This window comes from Vigna umbellata, chromosome 1, assembly GCF_029865625.1.
Source record: "Vigna umbellata cultivar VRB3 chromosome 1, Vumbellata_1.0, whole genome shotgun sequence".
NCBI classification, from domain to species: domain Eukaryota; kingdom Viridiplantae; phylum Streptophyta; class Magnoliopsida; order Fabales; family Fabaceae; genus Vigna; species Vigna umbellata.
The window spans coordinates 92,192,348-92,209,252 of NC_142165.1; the positions used below are offsets into that span (position 1 = coordinate 92,192,348).

Genomic DNA, 16,905 nt, shown 5'->3' on the forward strand with positions numbered 1-16,905 from the left:
ATATTTCACTTTTGAGGAGGTAATAAATGATACATCACAATAAGTAAATCAAAATTTTGATCTAAGCTCTGTGATTTCTTACGGTTGATTATAAATTTATACTCGATTTGTCTCAAGAGTATGAATCTTTTACAATTAGAACAAATGGAGGTGTTGATGTTATAGGTTCAATAAAAGGTATATAAGATTATTTTATTGAGTTGAAAGCTTTTTATTTTCTTTACAAAGTAAGTTATCTCTATAGGTAAAAGGGAACTGATAAGGTGCATTATTTATTAAACTTTGGTAGAGTATTAAAAGTACTGATTTTAAGTTGTTCAACAATTAATTAATTCTTTTTTTTTTCTTTCATATATAGTTTGAAGGTTAAGTTGATCGCTCAAATAACATTTAAGGGATCATAATTACTTGGACAAAGTACTATTATTTAAGGATTCTTTTAATTATTTAAGAAATACTTAAAAGATAATCATTATTATTTAAAGAAAGTATTGTTGATTAAGAATTAAACAATTTTAAGTTGGTAGAAGTACTAATATTACTTCTAACAACGATTTTTTTTGTTCATATATCAATTACTAGGTTATGAATAGGTTGGTTGCTCAAGCGATACTTAAAAGAAGTTATATGTAAACATTTGGTAAATTAATTCTTCACTGTATCAACAGTGTGTAGTGAATGAAAAACATATCGCATATATGGGATGGTGATATGTGTGCAGAATGATGATAGTATATTGAATGATTGAGTTGATTCGTAAATGATGAATATATGGGAATAGTTTTGGTCCAATATTAACGCAAAATGTGTCCTTGTGTAATGGGCATCTTTCTCGACTCTGATCAAACCCCTAAACCATGCGCATCCGTGATCTCTCCTCTAACAGTATTGCGATCCGCAGGTTGCATATTTCGATTCATTCCTTCATTTAGTGTCGTCTACATCACGCGTTTTCCCATCCACCTAATACCTCATTTTTCTCTATTTTTCATAACTTCGATGCATCGTTTTTCATGATTACATTTAAAACTCAACATAATGCTTAAGCAAGGATATCTTTTCTCATACTTTCGCGCCTCATGTTCATGCACAATGCATCTTACTGTTAATATCATTATATTATTATAATTTTGTTTCAATTCTGGTTCTGTTTAGTCAAAAATGTATTTGAAAGTGAATCAAATCAATTCCACGTGATTTTTTTTAGTTAAACGAACTAACAAATTAGTATTTTTTTAATTTTAACTAAAGTATGTTAATGTTTATAATTTCACTATTACTATTAGCATAAACTTAATATATAACTCGTTTATATTATGAATTAATCTCATAATTATTCTCAAATCGCTAAGTTTTCCTTTAATATGTTCATACACTTTTTTCTCACAATTATATTTTATTTTGTATTTATTGTATTTAATGTCTCAATTTTTTTTATTTGCAGCATTCATAGAGTTTCTAAATTGTAAATATAATTTATTATTCTTATTTTACATTTAAATGATCTATTTATGTCTTTTTTTTCTATTTTCTTTTACTGTTAAACTAAAATAAAATAAAAGAAAAATTACATTAATTATTATAATTGTCTTAAAATCACTCATTCTTCCCATGCTCTGCAGTAGTTATTATAAGTATCCTTACTCGATCCAATTCTATCATTTCCTTGATGGTACGTTTCTGTCAATATCATCTTTCATAATATACTTATTGACGACGAGCTTTATCCGTAACCATTCCTTGGATTTTCTTTCTTGATCTCTCGATACCCTCAATAAATTTCATGTGATTTTATAATATGTATATTCATAACTTACCTTCTGTTAGATAATTTTCTTTTATATACCATAACTATTAGTGAAGTAACTAACCGTTAGTAGAAGAGTTTTTAGTGTATATTATTCCAATATATTTTATAAACATTAGAGATTAACTTTGATATTAAACTTGATGCAATTTAATTAAAGTCATTACAACATGTTTTAAACTCTTTCTTGGCCATTAGAAAACATCGTTTTAAAAATGTAAGAAAATTATTGTGAATCCCAAAGTTTTGACGTAATAGTTGACCTCTCCAGAAGCAACGTTAGCGCCATCTAACAACTACGAAGACTACGATAAAAATTTAATGAATTGAGGTTGGAAAATGAAGCATGTGTGCGTTTTTTGTAATGTTCTCACATTAAAATTAGGAAAACGTGATCGAATTATTTAAATGTTCCCACATTTTGTTAGCAGCAAACGAATATTTTAGACATACGAAAACTTAATGTGCCCAAGATAAATGTACTGTAATGAGGAGGGACAATCCAAACATGTGCTATTTTCCTGGATGATCTAAAATGTCACGTGAGGCCACGTGATTTATAATCCGTTTAAGATTGACAAAGATTTGACGAGATAATAATGGGATCATAATCGATAATTAAGCGGGCCTTATTCATATGATATGCAAGAATCTAAAAATGACATTGAAAATGGAAACCATAATCGACAAATCAGACATAGATTAAACTCTCATGTCACACACTGTTGGAATTGGACGCAATGGTCAAAGCTTGTGCAGTTTAATGGATGATTAAATTTACAATTTGGCGCAATGAAGAAAGTCATTCCAAACCTAATTCCGATTGCAAATTACCATGGCCAAATATTTTACGTTCATCCGTAAGAAACTTGCTATAGAGGTTCAAATCTTGAATATTGAATCGTTTTGCTATTGAAATTCGTGATATGTTGAGTGGGAGCAATGCTACTCAATTCCAAAGAGACATCAGAAGCGTGAATTCCGAAGTTTAAATTATAGGGGGTATCAGTATGACAAAATGGGCAGCATGTAACTTATCACTACGGGCAAGGTATAATCACCATCGATAACTGCAAACAAAAGAAAAAATAAAAAAACTACTGACACTCACACGTGTTCTTACATTCATCTTTCAATTTCTTTTGTAATGCTTAGCTATAGTTGTTAATAGTTTAAGGGCATTCTTAAAGTGGTGGAAGAGAATAAACCATAATGGTAATGCTATTTTTTATTAATCGGCTTCGTTTTGTAAAATCAAATAGGGTAGAGAATGGTAAATTTTATTCTCCTTAATTTCCTTCATAATTTAAATGCAATAAAAATATAATACCGTTAATATTAAGGAAAATGATACTTGAACAACCATTTTTGACAACATTTAGACACGCGCACACGTGTCAAAATCTGAGCGGTCCATTTTCATTTAATTTTTCCAACTGGACCACTCAGATTTTGACACGTGTGCGCGTGTCTAAATGTTGTCAAAAATGGTTGTTCAAGTGTCATTTTCCTAATATTAATGTTGCCAGGACAAAATAAGTGACTTTTCTATTTGTATTCGTATGTTTTCTATTATGAGAATATTATTGTGAAATGTCTCTTTCTTATAGTTTTTTTTTCATATAATGTGATTCGAATATGTTTTTCTATTTATATTCATACGTTTTTTTATTATCAAAATATTATTGTTAAATTTCTCTTTCTAATTGATTTTTTCTCAAATAATGTGATTCAAATATAAAAAATAACAATACCATCATGTTTGGTAGTTTATTTTTTTAAATAAACTTTAGATTTAATTCAATCTCATAAAATTTGTTTGTAAGATGAGATATACATCCATTTATATTTTATAAAATCATCTTATTTTTAGTTGATGTGAAACTTTTAAAATTTGTTTGTAAGATGGGATGTACACCCATTTATATTCTATGAGATCATCTCACTTTTAATTGATGTGAAACTTTTAACACATCTCCTAATGTGGAGGTTTATATATTTCGATAATAAAATTTGATATTAATAACTGATTCGATAGTAGGTGGAACAATATACCCAACAAACAACTCATTTTGTTAGGACAAACTCTAAACCATGACATCATGTTAAGAAGTAAACTTTAAGTCTAACTAAGTCTTAACAACAAACTTGCTATGATAAACTCTAATAACGGTTCTAATATCATACAAAATAATTTTGTGAAATTGAGTTATACTTAAAATCCACTTCTTAACTTCATATCAAAGTCATTGTTAGTTATAAAGTTAGTTCAGAATATATATAAATGGATATAAATATTAATTTAGAAACTAATTTCGTGAAACAGAATTAAACTTTAAAATTTACCATAATTAACAAAATTTGTTATTTATTAAAAATATTCTATTAAAGATTTCACATTAATCAAAAATAAAACTAATTTTAATATATATATATATATATATATATATATATATATATGAATATCATCTTAGAAACCAATTTTATTTTATCGATTGAGTTAATCTTTTAACCTTATAATAATACGTAATATCAATTCTATTAAAATCCATCATTATTGAGATAGATAGGTTACCTGCTTTTGTCCTTCACAGCATGTTTTCATTACCAGCTGCAGTGCAGTAATATATTCGCATCATCAATGATATATTTTATACGTTAATCAAAAGTACAACCAAAAGTATGAAGGATAAAGCTAGGTTCAGAACATGTTTTTTCTCGTTATAATACTATGACAATAAAATTAAATTATTGAAAAAAAATTTAATAAAAATGGTTAGAAGAGAGGAATGTACATTTTCGCGATTATTGATATATGATTGTCAAAGTATAAACTTAGATGTATAGCAAGTGGTTTACATAAATGTTGGTGCCTCAATATTAAATATGAATTTCTCATTTTCTATTGAAACAAGCAAAGGCCTAAAGAGAGAGATTTGCATCTTTCAAACATGATCAAAGATTAAAGAGAGCAGATTATCAAACTCAAAAGCTGTCAGTGTCATAAGTCATCACTAATTTAACTTATTATCTCTAATTAAGCTCGCGTTAACTAAGCCGTGTCAGATTGGAACCATTCCTAATATCTCCACAAAATTATTCAAATACTCTTTGTTTTGTCAAGCAGGCACAGACCGAAGGCCTGAGAAACCACGCACAACACGAAAAAGACAATATCCCTTTTGGATCGATCATCTGCATTTCGGGGAACACAGGAACACTGTAAGCTAGCTGGAGTAGATCTCACATTAACAGAAAACATTCCATTTTAGGATTATTTACTCTATGGTTGGTGCACCAATTCTGATTCAGAGTTTTGATTCTTGCCATATATCTTCATGGTATCCCATACTCGAGCCGCGTTTATGTTATGAGACAACCTTATTTGCCGAAACGCGTAGGTTCTTGGCAAGTTCCTTCATAGTCAAATTGTAATTTTCTCCCATCTGCAAAACCATCAGCATTCAAATACAATTAAACTAATTGTACTTCAAGTTGGTATAGATTCAAGCAATTAAAAACGTAGTGAGTGTGCGAGAAAAATGACAAGAGCTTATAAAAATAATATTACAGTATGATCATTATTTTTGTTATTAAGGTAAGGATTGTCCTTCTACCTGAGCAACTATGGTAATGTCAAGGATAGAATCACCGAATGGTAAGATGCTGCTATTAATAACGAGTAGGTTATTTCTTTGGATCTCGGCCAGTAATTTGACGAGAAGCCCCTTTTGCTTGAGGCAGTGGATCCGAAGCAGCATCTCCTTCCCTGACACTCTTGATTCCACCTCAAACAGAGTGTCACTGACACTATCAGCACCAATGCACTCATCACATGAAGAAGAATCATCATCGCCAGAGAGCTCTGGCTTGTTCAGGACCACCGCCGATTCTTCCCTTGTTTTCTTGCTCTGCTCTTCAAGCACTGCCAAACGCTCTTTAAGATCTTTCACATATTTGATAGCGTCCCCTAACACAGAAGCCTTATCCATCTGCGTGGATCAACACATTTTCCACACGTTTAGTCAAGCAGGGTAACCAAGCCAGTGGCATTGATGACTTCTTTATCTTTTAGGCAAGTGTGTCAGGTTAAAGTTGAATATCAGTATAAATTTTTTAATCCAATTACTTAACTATGTAAATTTTATTAGCAATTCTATGATCAAACAGATAATCAAGTGTATTATAACAATTTCTAATTATGATTTTCCACTACTGAACTGATTCCTTAGCAAACATTTTCCAATGAATCATAATTGACTTGCGCTAGCATAAGAGTAGTTAATTACCTTCTTTAGGCCAGGAACAAGAGCTGCAAGAGCAATGAAGCTCTGGCTGAGCTTCTCTCTTCGCTTCCTCTCGGCCATGATGTGATCCTGAGCGTGAGCAGGAGATCTCTTACCATGTGAGGGTTTTGTTTCAAAGTTGTGATTTTTTGAGGACCCTTTTGGCGTTTGATCAGGGAAGCGTGATTTTGTCAATTGGGGCATTGACACTGACACCATTTCGTTCTGCGTTGGGTTTAAGTCAAAGCCGTAAAAGTGGGTGGTGGTGGTGGTGGTGGTGGTGGGAGGGGAGGAGTTGGGGTTGTCAAAAGACAGAATATGAGACTGAAAGGAGGAGAAGGATGTGGATGGGGAAAGTTTTGGCGAGAGGTTGTTGGTGATGGTGGATGAGTCAGAGTTACAGCAACTACTGCTTGTCGTTTTCAGTAACTTGGCTGGTCTCTCAAAGTCAAAACTGGTTTCATCGGTGGATGAGTTGCTCACAGTTTTGGAAGGGCACTCCGAAGACAAAGATCGCTGCAGGCTCTGTGTCTGTTCTTCAAGGGCACTGGCAATGTCTTGTGGCAGAAACTCTTGATCATCAAACAAGTTCAAGTTCAGGGCACACTCATCTGGAAATAAATTGTAATCATCCATGTCCTGTCATCAAAGACAAAAAAAAAGAAAAGCAACACAAAGTGTGTTAAAGGATTTGTAACCATCCATTTGTGCATTTTTCATGATTGGAAATCAAAATCAATTTTCTTACCAAATCAGATAACCAGTTGGGTGCTGATGCATCATCCATTGGTTTGTTTGATTCCTCCGTCATAATTAGGCCACCAACACTTTACGTACAGAACACTGATTTGTCCTTTCTCTATTCAAAGCTTTTTCTCTTCTACTGAATGCGAAATGTGTGTTAACTTTGTTCAATCTTTATAGCCTACTAGTCTTCACCTTTTCAATTCTTCAACTGGCTTTAAACAAAGGAAAGAAATAAAGCACGTGCGGACAATCTACTCGTGCCTTATAAATTGCTTATATCTATATAATGCTTTTAATAATAATATTTTTCTAATCTTTTTCATCACATCAATTATTGTTTACTTTTCTTTCTCATATTTGTCTTTTTATTATGAGACAAATTGTATAATTATATCGCATAAATTTTATTTTCCAAATTGTTATAGGCTGTTAGATGATAACTCTGCCAATTTTTAATCATATCTTTCAAAATTTATAGTATTTAATTATAGGGGAGATGCAAGAAAATCTAGTGTGCCACCCTGTAGCTGTGAACGTGGAATATGAATCATGTGATATTAATTAACCTATTCATCTCAATAATTGAGCCAAGTAGTCAGCCAGCCCAGATTAATTTTTATCTTATTTTTAATTAACTTTATGTTTTTCTGTAATTATGTTTTATTACACAAACACATGTGCACGGCGGATCTCGTTCAAATATAAAACTTTCCTAGTTTAATCATGTTTTCTGCCTTTCAAATTTCATCAATTTGTATTTCTATAACTATCAAGTCAAGTGAGTAAATGTTTTCTTAAACTATTAAATAAAATTAATACATATTTATATCTTAAAGTCCATTGTTGTTTTGAAAAATATTGCCGCATATTATATACATAAAGTTATACTGATTTTAAATTATTTAACGTGTTATAAAATATGTTAAGATTAACGTCGCATTTGTTTTTCAAATTACAAGTCGTTTTACTGTAAATTTATTAATCTAAAATTTTACAATATAAATTTTAAACATGGTAATTTGTCTTCTTCTTTTTATTGAAGGTACGAATAAACATTAAATAGGAAAACCTTTTTAGAGGAGAAATAAATTTTACTTCATGACTTTGACAAATTCCTTGGGTTGGTTTGTTAAGTTCTTTTAGGAAAAAAAAAAAACTATTTAAAAAATAATTATTTATATTTATATTTATTTATTTAAATTTCGAAAAAAAAAACTTAAACAAATCAAGATTTTGTTTTTATTCACTTTTATTATGTATTGTATCTTATTTATAATAGCAAGAAATAAGAATAATATAATTTGTTGTCTCAATAGAAATTATATCAAGATTAAGATTAAGATAATTTAGGTTTTCTTAGTAACAACCTAAATTAACATGTATTAATTTACTAATCAAATTTAACATATTTGGTATTAAGCAATGTAAAAACAAGAAACGCAAATATGAATATAAATTCCTTAAAATTTTTAACACATCATAAGCAAACAAAAATGCATTATGAATACTGAAATCATATTAAGAGGTCCCATATATTTATATCATATACAACCAAACTTGATTGTAATAACTTTTATTATTTAGCTCATAATCACTTTTACTATTAGACTTCACTGCTTCTTGCACTATTATATGCTCATGTGTATCACACAAACATAATAGGTGAATAATCAACACCAATCATAGATAAAATATAAGGGCAAGATTATTAATTTTTATAAAGTTATATCATGCATTTAAGATCCTATACTTCATGTTTCTATCAGGTATTCATAATTCAAGTCATCATTCCATATGAAACACAAATAAACCTATAAGTCTCTAGTCCAGGAACATATACATAAGGAATCAATGCTCATATAAAGTCCTACACTTTTCATGATCTTTCTATAGTGGATTCGACTAAAAATAATAGTTATGACTCAACTTGGGTCAATTACCATGACAAACATAGTTCTGATCAATCCTCTACGTCATGACATTATTTTATATTGATCCCGTAACGAGAAACCTCCTTTAACTCTTACCATATAAATCTCATTCTCTATGAGTCTGTGAGTTGGGTAGAGTTAGGATGACTTCACGCCAAACTCTCTACACCATTGTATATACTACACTAGACTTCACAATATTACACTTCTTCTTAGAAATGAATGTATTTATACAATTTACACCATCATAATATCTTAAATCACAATTTCCTATAGATTTTCGGTATTCAAATCTAGGCTTTATATTGGTAATCCAAGTGTGAGTCTAAATCCCGCATTGGGTAGAAATGAGAAAGTGCAGCACCATATAAAGGTGGAGACCCATTAACCTATTGCCTTAAGGTTTTGGGTACAGAGTGATACTAATCCCTTATGTGATTGGGCTTAGGTCTCATTGGTGTTGTATCTCCCTAATGAAACTCCTCCCTCAATACAAACCCAACAGTGATATCAAAACCAATAGTTAGTTCTAGTGACCGACTTGGACAAGTAAAATATATTTTTTGTAACAAAAGTCTTACTAGAAAGGATTCCAAGTAATCGTGGTTGTGAATGCATCTGATGGAGGGGGAGTGTACCAATGTGGAAGGGACTCATCCTTGAGGAGGAGATTGTTGGAAATCCAAGTGTGAGTCGAAGTCTCGCATTCGGTAGAAATGAAAAAGTGCAACACCATATAAAAGTGAAGACCCATTAACTCATCACCTTCAAGTTTTGGGTAGAAAGTGATGTCAATCCCTTATGTGGTTGGAATCGAGTCTTATTGGTTTATATCTTTCTAGTGAACCTCCTACCTTGATAAACCTAACACTTTATTCAACCTAACATATACCATCACTACAAAGTTCTCATTCTTCCATTATCATCAAATCAAGAAAACATCTATAAAAACCTTTTTACTAGTTTTCATAAGAAACTTGTGTAACATGTGACAACTCTTGCATTTACAACTTATTTAATTTAGACAACAAAGCCACAAAACATAAAAAAAAAATTCTTTTTGAATTTTTATCAACAGTTGGTGTGCAACAAAAATTAACATAGAGTATTTACAATTGTTAATATTAAATTTCATCCATTTCATTCTTATGCATTGACAAACATATCAATTTCATATTCAAATAGAAATCAACTCACAAAAATACTTAAATTATGTCTCTAGTAACTTTGAGTTTATAATAACTCATCAAAGTTCAATCCCTTGGATAATCAACAAGCAAATCATGCATTAAGTTCAAGATTATTAAGATTACTAAGTTTAATTCTAATTTGAATTGAAAAAGCATATATGTGTATGTGTAGCATATATATATATATATGTGTGTGTGTGTGTGTGTGTAGCATATATATGTGTATGTGCAACATATGTGTGTGTGTAGCATATATATATATATATATATATATATATATATATATATATATATATATATATATATATATATATATATATATATATGTGTGTGTGTGTGTGTGTGTGTGTATGTGTAGCATATGTGTGTGTGTTCCCAAGGCACCTAGTAGCTACTCCAAACTTATTTGCTCATCCGATTCACATCAATACCTCTAAATCACAACTTGTCTTCCTCTTCAACTCCAAAAGGGGAAAACCACCATGGATAAACGAAGAGACACAAGGAAGAGAGGGAAAGCTTCCCAATACCTCTAACAATATCCAAAGGTCTCTCCCAAGCACCCTAAGTATTTTTATTTGTGAAAAATGAAGAATGAATCAAAACCCTCACAATAAACATGAATAAAACCTATTTTTTTACAACTCAACATCATCATCACCCGACATTAGTTTTCCCTCGCTTAGCGCTAGCCCTACAAAACCAGGTGAAGCCCAACGCTAGCTTGGGCTACCCAACGCTAATTCTACAACACTAGATGCCTCTCAACGTCAGTTTCCACCGTTTAGCAGTGGTTCTCTAGAGGCTGGCAGCTCCCAAGGTCATTTTCCTCCACCCAACACTAGGCCACCTATGACACTGGTTGGTATTTGACTTTGTGGTGTAGTACACGATTGGTGCTCGACGCAAGTATTTACTCCAAATCTATCTTCTTTTGTCCTGTCTAAAATGTGTTTCCTTGAGTTCTAACTTGTTATCTTCCACCATAATTTCTTTCTATTAACTTATTTCAATCACTTAAAAGGATATTAAAGGTAAACCAAGCACACACTAACTAAAAAATATGAAAATACAAAAGAGGCGATGAACTTGAGGATAAAACAAGATAAAAGCTAGAAAAGAGTTTATTTATTCACGAAAACAAACACACTCAGTGCAAATGAGTCAATGCTTAGTAGCCGACTTAACGCTCAATGATTCTTGGAGCTCCTTATAATTAAACTTCTAGTAGTGCCCAATGATCCTTAGATGACGCCCAACGCTTGGACCTCTGTAGCTCCATAAAATAATATCCTATTATGATCAATGGTACTCAAGTATTGTCTAATGCCAATGGAAAATTTCATATCTGTATCATATTGATTTATTGAATGTATTTGAGTTATTTTTTTATCTTTAGGTTGTGTTCACTCACTTGTGTGGAAGGATTTGGGGGAGAGTGAGTGATTGAATTTGAGAGTAAAATGTTTATTTTTTTTAAGGATTTGGAGGTGATTGAGAGGGAATTTGAAAGTAAAATTTGTGAGAATTTTGATTGATGTTATAAATTAAAAGAAATATTTTTTAATATATAGAAAATAAAGATTATCAAATTACTTTTAATGGTAATAGTAATATAAAATGATATTTATGAATAATATATTATTTGGTAAAATTATTTGAAATAGTAGAATTAAAAAAATTAATAAATATTATTATTATAATTATTATCATTATTATTACTATTATTATTATTAATTAAAACTAAAACATCTTTGGCACTAGAATCGGTTCCAAGGGTTATGGGAATCAATCCCCTTTTTAATATTAAGGAGCAACTTAGAAAATTCTTTTATGTGGATGGAATCGAGGCTGACACACTTGTTCCTATTTTTGTTGGGGTTAAAGCACTCCTTGGACACCACCCTTTTGAAGGCAATCCTAGGACTTCATCAAGATGTTAGAGCAATTAGAGCATCTTATAGTGATGAAGTTAATGGTTCCAAATTCATGGATTTAACAAAAGCCAAAAAGAATCCATGTTCAAGTCACAAGATTGTTATTAAAGAAAAAAAACTGGGTGTTACATTTATATATATATATATATATATATATATATATATATATATATATATGATTTTCTGAATCCAAACTCCAAACTTAATGGACTAAAGACTAATGTGGAAAATATGACCTGACTTGACTATTCGGATTGTACGAATGTGTAGCTACAGGTGATCTGCACTTATGGTGGTTAAACAACAAAACACCCATCAAGCTACCCCACAAGGTAAGTCCAGTGAAGATTACCTCGATACCTTGAGGTTAAAGGACCTCCTGCCATTCTCACACATGAGTTACTCATCTCTACTTGAGAATGAGTAATCATAGAATATCAGGATAAACACCAGCTTAGCACGATATCCACATTCATACTTTACAATTCTCTAACTATCCACGAGACATTCTACCTTGAAATTCTCTTCCACAGTACTTAAAAAACATAATCCTCATCATTTAACATATAATATCATTCAACAATCATATCATCATTCATAAAACCAAGAATTTTGTGAATGTTGGAGACTGAACGGTTTCTCACTACCCAAAGGATAGGACCGAACTGTCCATAATAGATAAAACAGAAGAAGTAGCCGAACACTATTAAAGACCGACCACTAGAAGAGACCGAACGTTAACCCTTACATAAATGCTAGTATAAGACCGAGCGTTATTACTAGCATAACTGCTAGTGTAAGACCGAACACTACTAAGAAACCACCCACCCACCTAAGACCTAACGGTCATGAACAAGTAAGACTCTAAAGAGACCGAACACAGTTAATGACCGAGTACCTGAACATGGTCGAACGACCAATCAGCGCATGGTCGAGCGGTCAACATCGCACACTTCGCGTTCTACATTATTCTGCAGAATTACGAAGAATACCAGAAGTTACCCAAAACGGATAACAGTTTAAAATACTGTTATCTATTATGTAATTTTGATACTAAATATACTATTTTTGACTTAGAAACTTGCTTGGACTCATGCTTTTTTATTAAGTTGTGTGAATAAGAGAGTTGAGGTTGAATTTGATGATTTTTATGACTAATCCCCTTTGTTTTGATAGAAAATGAGTTAATACAGGAAGCAGAGATGAAGTGCTAAGGATATAGAGCTCAGAAAGACCTAAAAAAACACTAGAAGAGGGAACCGCACGAAGCTAAAACGATTTTTTTTGTCTGTAGTAATATTTCTTAACGATAAACTTTTAATAACACGAATTCACATTTTTCAATAATATAATATCTCACTATCTATAAATTTAGTGGATCTTGTGAAACTTTTGTATAATAGACATAGATGTTAAAAATATGAAATTTGTAAAAGGAAAACAATTATACATCAAAAACATGTTTGCCACTGGAATCGATTCTAAGATGATGGAAATCGATTTCCTCCTTTACAAATGAAATCGATTCCTTCGCTGTGTTGATTCTCAAAAGGTTGAACGCTTGTTCAAGGGCAAACATAGTTTTTCAGCCTAAATATTCTCAAATTTTGTGAAGATTGAAAAAATGTTAAATCCCCCACGTCATTATTTTCCCTCACTTTCAAATACGAAAAATAAACACTGCTTTTGAATCCATATGGGACAATAATTAATCACCCATAAAGGAACACAACATTAATGTTGGACCCGCTATTTCTCAATAATTTGACAGTCAGAACCCCGTATTGTGAACCTTTAGTAGTTGTTTATTAGATCCTTTTTTCTAGGCAAAATATACCTTCATTAAATAATGCGGATGAAATGATTATGCCAAAACCAGTTTCTCCTACTTGTTAACTCAAAAGGAAAATATCTTTTTAATAAAATTTTTTTCTTACGTGATAGTTTGTGATTGGTCCGTTTCAAATATACGAACCAATAAAATAATAACACTCTATTATCAAAAAATTATTAAAATATCATCATCCTAACTTAAAAACAATCTTCACATCACTACGACGACCATATTTGCCGTGGGGTATGCAATAATTTTTACTTTTTTAATTACAAAAACTATAAACTATTGAACTATTTTTGTTGCATAATAGTTTTTTTATTTACTCATTACATTATTGATTTGATATCACATTTGACTTTCTTGTGACCGTAAAGTTGTATAATAATAAAAAAATAGTATCTGTAAATTTTTTTCTTACTGCAACACTAGATAAATGTTTTTTTTTAACGGTTCAACTTGTCCATTTTCAGAACTTTTGAAGTAACAAGTTTAGAAAAGATGAAAAAGTTGGTCGCAATGAGTGATGTCCATCGTCTCTACGGGATAAAATGATGGAGACCACATTTTCCCCTTTGTCTTATAGTTAACTTTCATACATTTTCACAGGCTTTCCAGCATAACACAAAAGATATAAACTTTTGAAAGAAACAACGACAATGCAATATAAGCATAGGTTTCCCGATTTTTTTTTCTTTTTAATTTGATGAGGTATATTTTGATCTTTCAAAATATTTTAAGATTTATTTTTTAGTTCCAAAAAAATTTACTATGTCTTTTGTTTTTACGGGAGATTAAACCTATTCATTTTAATGAGAGTTATAACAGATTAATTTTTTTAAAAGAGTTAAACTAATTTTCGTGAAATTAGAAATACATTTGACTTTTTTAATTTTATTTAATATATGAACAAAACAATCAATAATTATTTCATCGTCCGACTAGAAATTGATTGAACAAATCTGCTGTAAAATAATATATACGCTAATATATTTATGTTTGCGTTCTATTCAATGGCACCATATAAGGCATTTTATATGGATTTTCACTGTAAATTGTATGCCAATTATAAATTTACTAGAAATACGGTCACAAATTTGAATTTTGAAAAAAACAATATATGAAGAACTAATATAGAGAATCTCTCATGAATCTATCATTTTTTTTCAAGAAGTTAATTAAATTTTAGTTACTTTTGTGTTTCATTCTTAAACTAAATTATAAAATATTTGTTGAGAATTTTTTAGTGTTTTTAAAGATATGGGAGGTATTTTATATGAAGAAAGGTGTTAAATATTTCTTAAAAAGTAATTTAAATAAAAAAATATTATATAAATATTCTCACATTGTTCCTTATTTATATTTTCTTATTTTAATTTTAGATCTTCAAATTTGATTATGTTTCTTTTCGTTTGGTGCTTGATGTTTTTTTTCTTTTTTTATATAGGACCATATTTTCATTCAATTTAACATTTTTCATTGTATTTGTGTTCATCTATTTTTTTTATTTGAACATCAAACTTTTTCACGAAATATTAGTCTTTTATTATATTTTGATAATTCTTTTATATTTTCTTCCCAATTCCTCCTTTATCAAACCTAAAATAAATTATTTGTCTTTTATATAAACTTTGAATATTTCTAGGTATTGGTCATATAAATTTTGTTTTTAAAAAGACTTTATAATATTTCTGTAACACTTAACAAATCTTATAAGACATCAAAAATTAATTTGATATCTAGATGAGTTTTAATTGCAAAAATATATTCTTCATTTTCAATTCTTATTTTGTAGACTTGTTTATTCTAATACATGATGTTATAAAAAATAGTTCCTCCTTTAGTTCGTGCTCTACAATCTTGACATTTTCTTAAGGATCTTGAAATTTACATATGTTAACCTTCCAATTGAGGGGTTTAATATCCAACAAAAACACTAGTTCAATTGTAATATAACAAGTTTGTATCCATAAGGATTTAATTTGATAAAATAGTAATTTGTAATCTATTCAAATTTGTAATAGAATAGTAGCATAAATTTGATAATTTTGGAAATAAATTTGATAAATAACAAAGATGAATGATGTTAATTAATATGTTAAGATTGAACATGGCTTCTTTCACTCTATTACATTACCCTTAATTCTTTATAAGTTCTGTTACTACTTTAATTAAAATTGGTGAAGGAGAAATATAAATATAATATTTATAAATATAATATTATTGCTAGCGTAACTTTCTTATCATTAATATGGAGAAAGAATAAGTTGTAAACGATAATGAATGGAGACAAATAAACCGTGTCTAGTTCCTTCTTAATTAATGAGTTATAATTGTGCAACAATTTAATTCAAATAATGCAGCGAAAGAAAACTGAAAAATAGTGCAGTAATTATGTTATTAATTCACTTTATGTGAATTAGTTATGTTATATCAATTTTTATTTTCAATAATTGATATATTTAAGATAATAAAATACTTTTTTTTATCTCTGTGATTCAGAACGTTAATGTTATGTCATGTTAATATTCAAGTCATAACTTTATGATCTTGTCATAGAAATGGACATGGAGAAAGTAAAATTATTTATAAGTGAAAAACATCATCATAGTATAGCTCACTAACTTAGTTTAATTAATGTTTTAACTTTGAGCTAGCAAGTTTGGGGGAAAAAATGTAACATTACATTTTATCAACATTGATTGATTATGAATGCTATAATTCATATGTCATTTCCCAATGCACGAGGTTCCATTTCTTTATTTTATTTTATTGTTTTAGGTACACCACGTTGCGTTGTCGTTTAGTGCATGTGGAGCATATTCTGATTATGTTGCTCTTTCACGTTTTCTTTTGTTGCTGGCATCTCAGTTTTATTGTTCCTTTTTCGTCCGTGAAACATGTATATTGCTATATGATAAAAATCCTGTGATAAATTATACTATTTTTTTATTAATATTTATTTGAGATGACTTATTTTGTTTACCACAAATCTTCTGTAATAAATAAATTATTTGTTTAATTTGTTTAATCATCATCAAACTTTATTGAAAGTATTCTATGCATGTCCTTTGTCTCAAGTTCAGTGACCTACTCTCTTTGATTTTCTTTTCGTTGATGTTTCAGTTAACGACAGAGAACAAACCCACACTAAACTAAAACGATATTACGAA

At 30.0% G+C, this 16,905-nt stretch overlaps 1 protein-coding gene across 1 annotated transcript; it reads right to left on the bottom strand.

Moving 5' to 3' along the window:
* Positions 1-4,971: 4,971 nt before the first annotated feature.
* On the bottom strand, positions 4,972-7,005 carry LOC124830392 (transcription factor bHLH18-like). The gene is made up of 4 exons (XM_047304080.2): positions 6,842-7,005; positions 6,097-6,732; positions 5,425-5,799; positions 4,972-5,253 (listed from the first exon to the last, which is right to left on the bottom strand). Exons 1-4 carry the CDS (start codon positions 6,902-6,904, stop codon positions 5,176-5,178), a joined length of 1,152 nt encoding a protein of 383 aa, XP_047160036.2. The 5' UTR covers positions 6,905-7,005; the 3' UTR covers positions 4,972-5,175.
* Between the last annotated feature and the right edge of the window lie 9,900 nt (positions 7,006-16,905).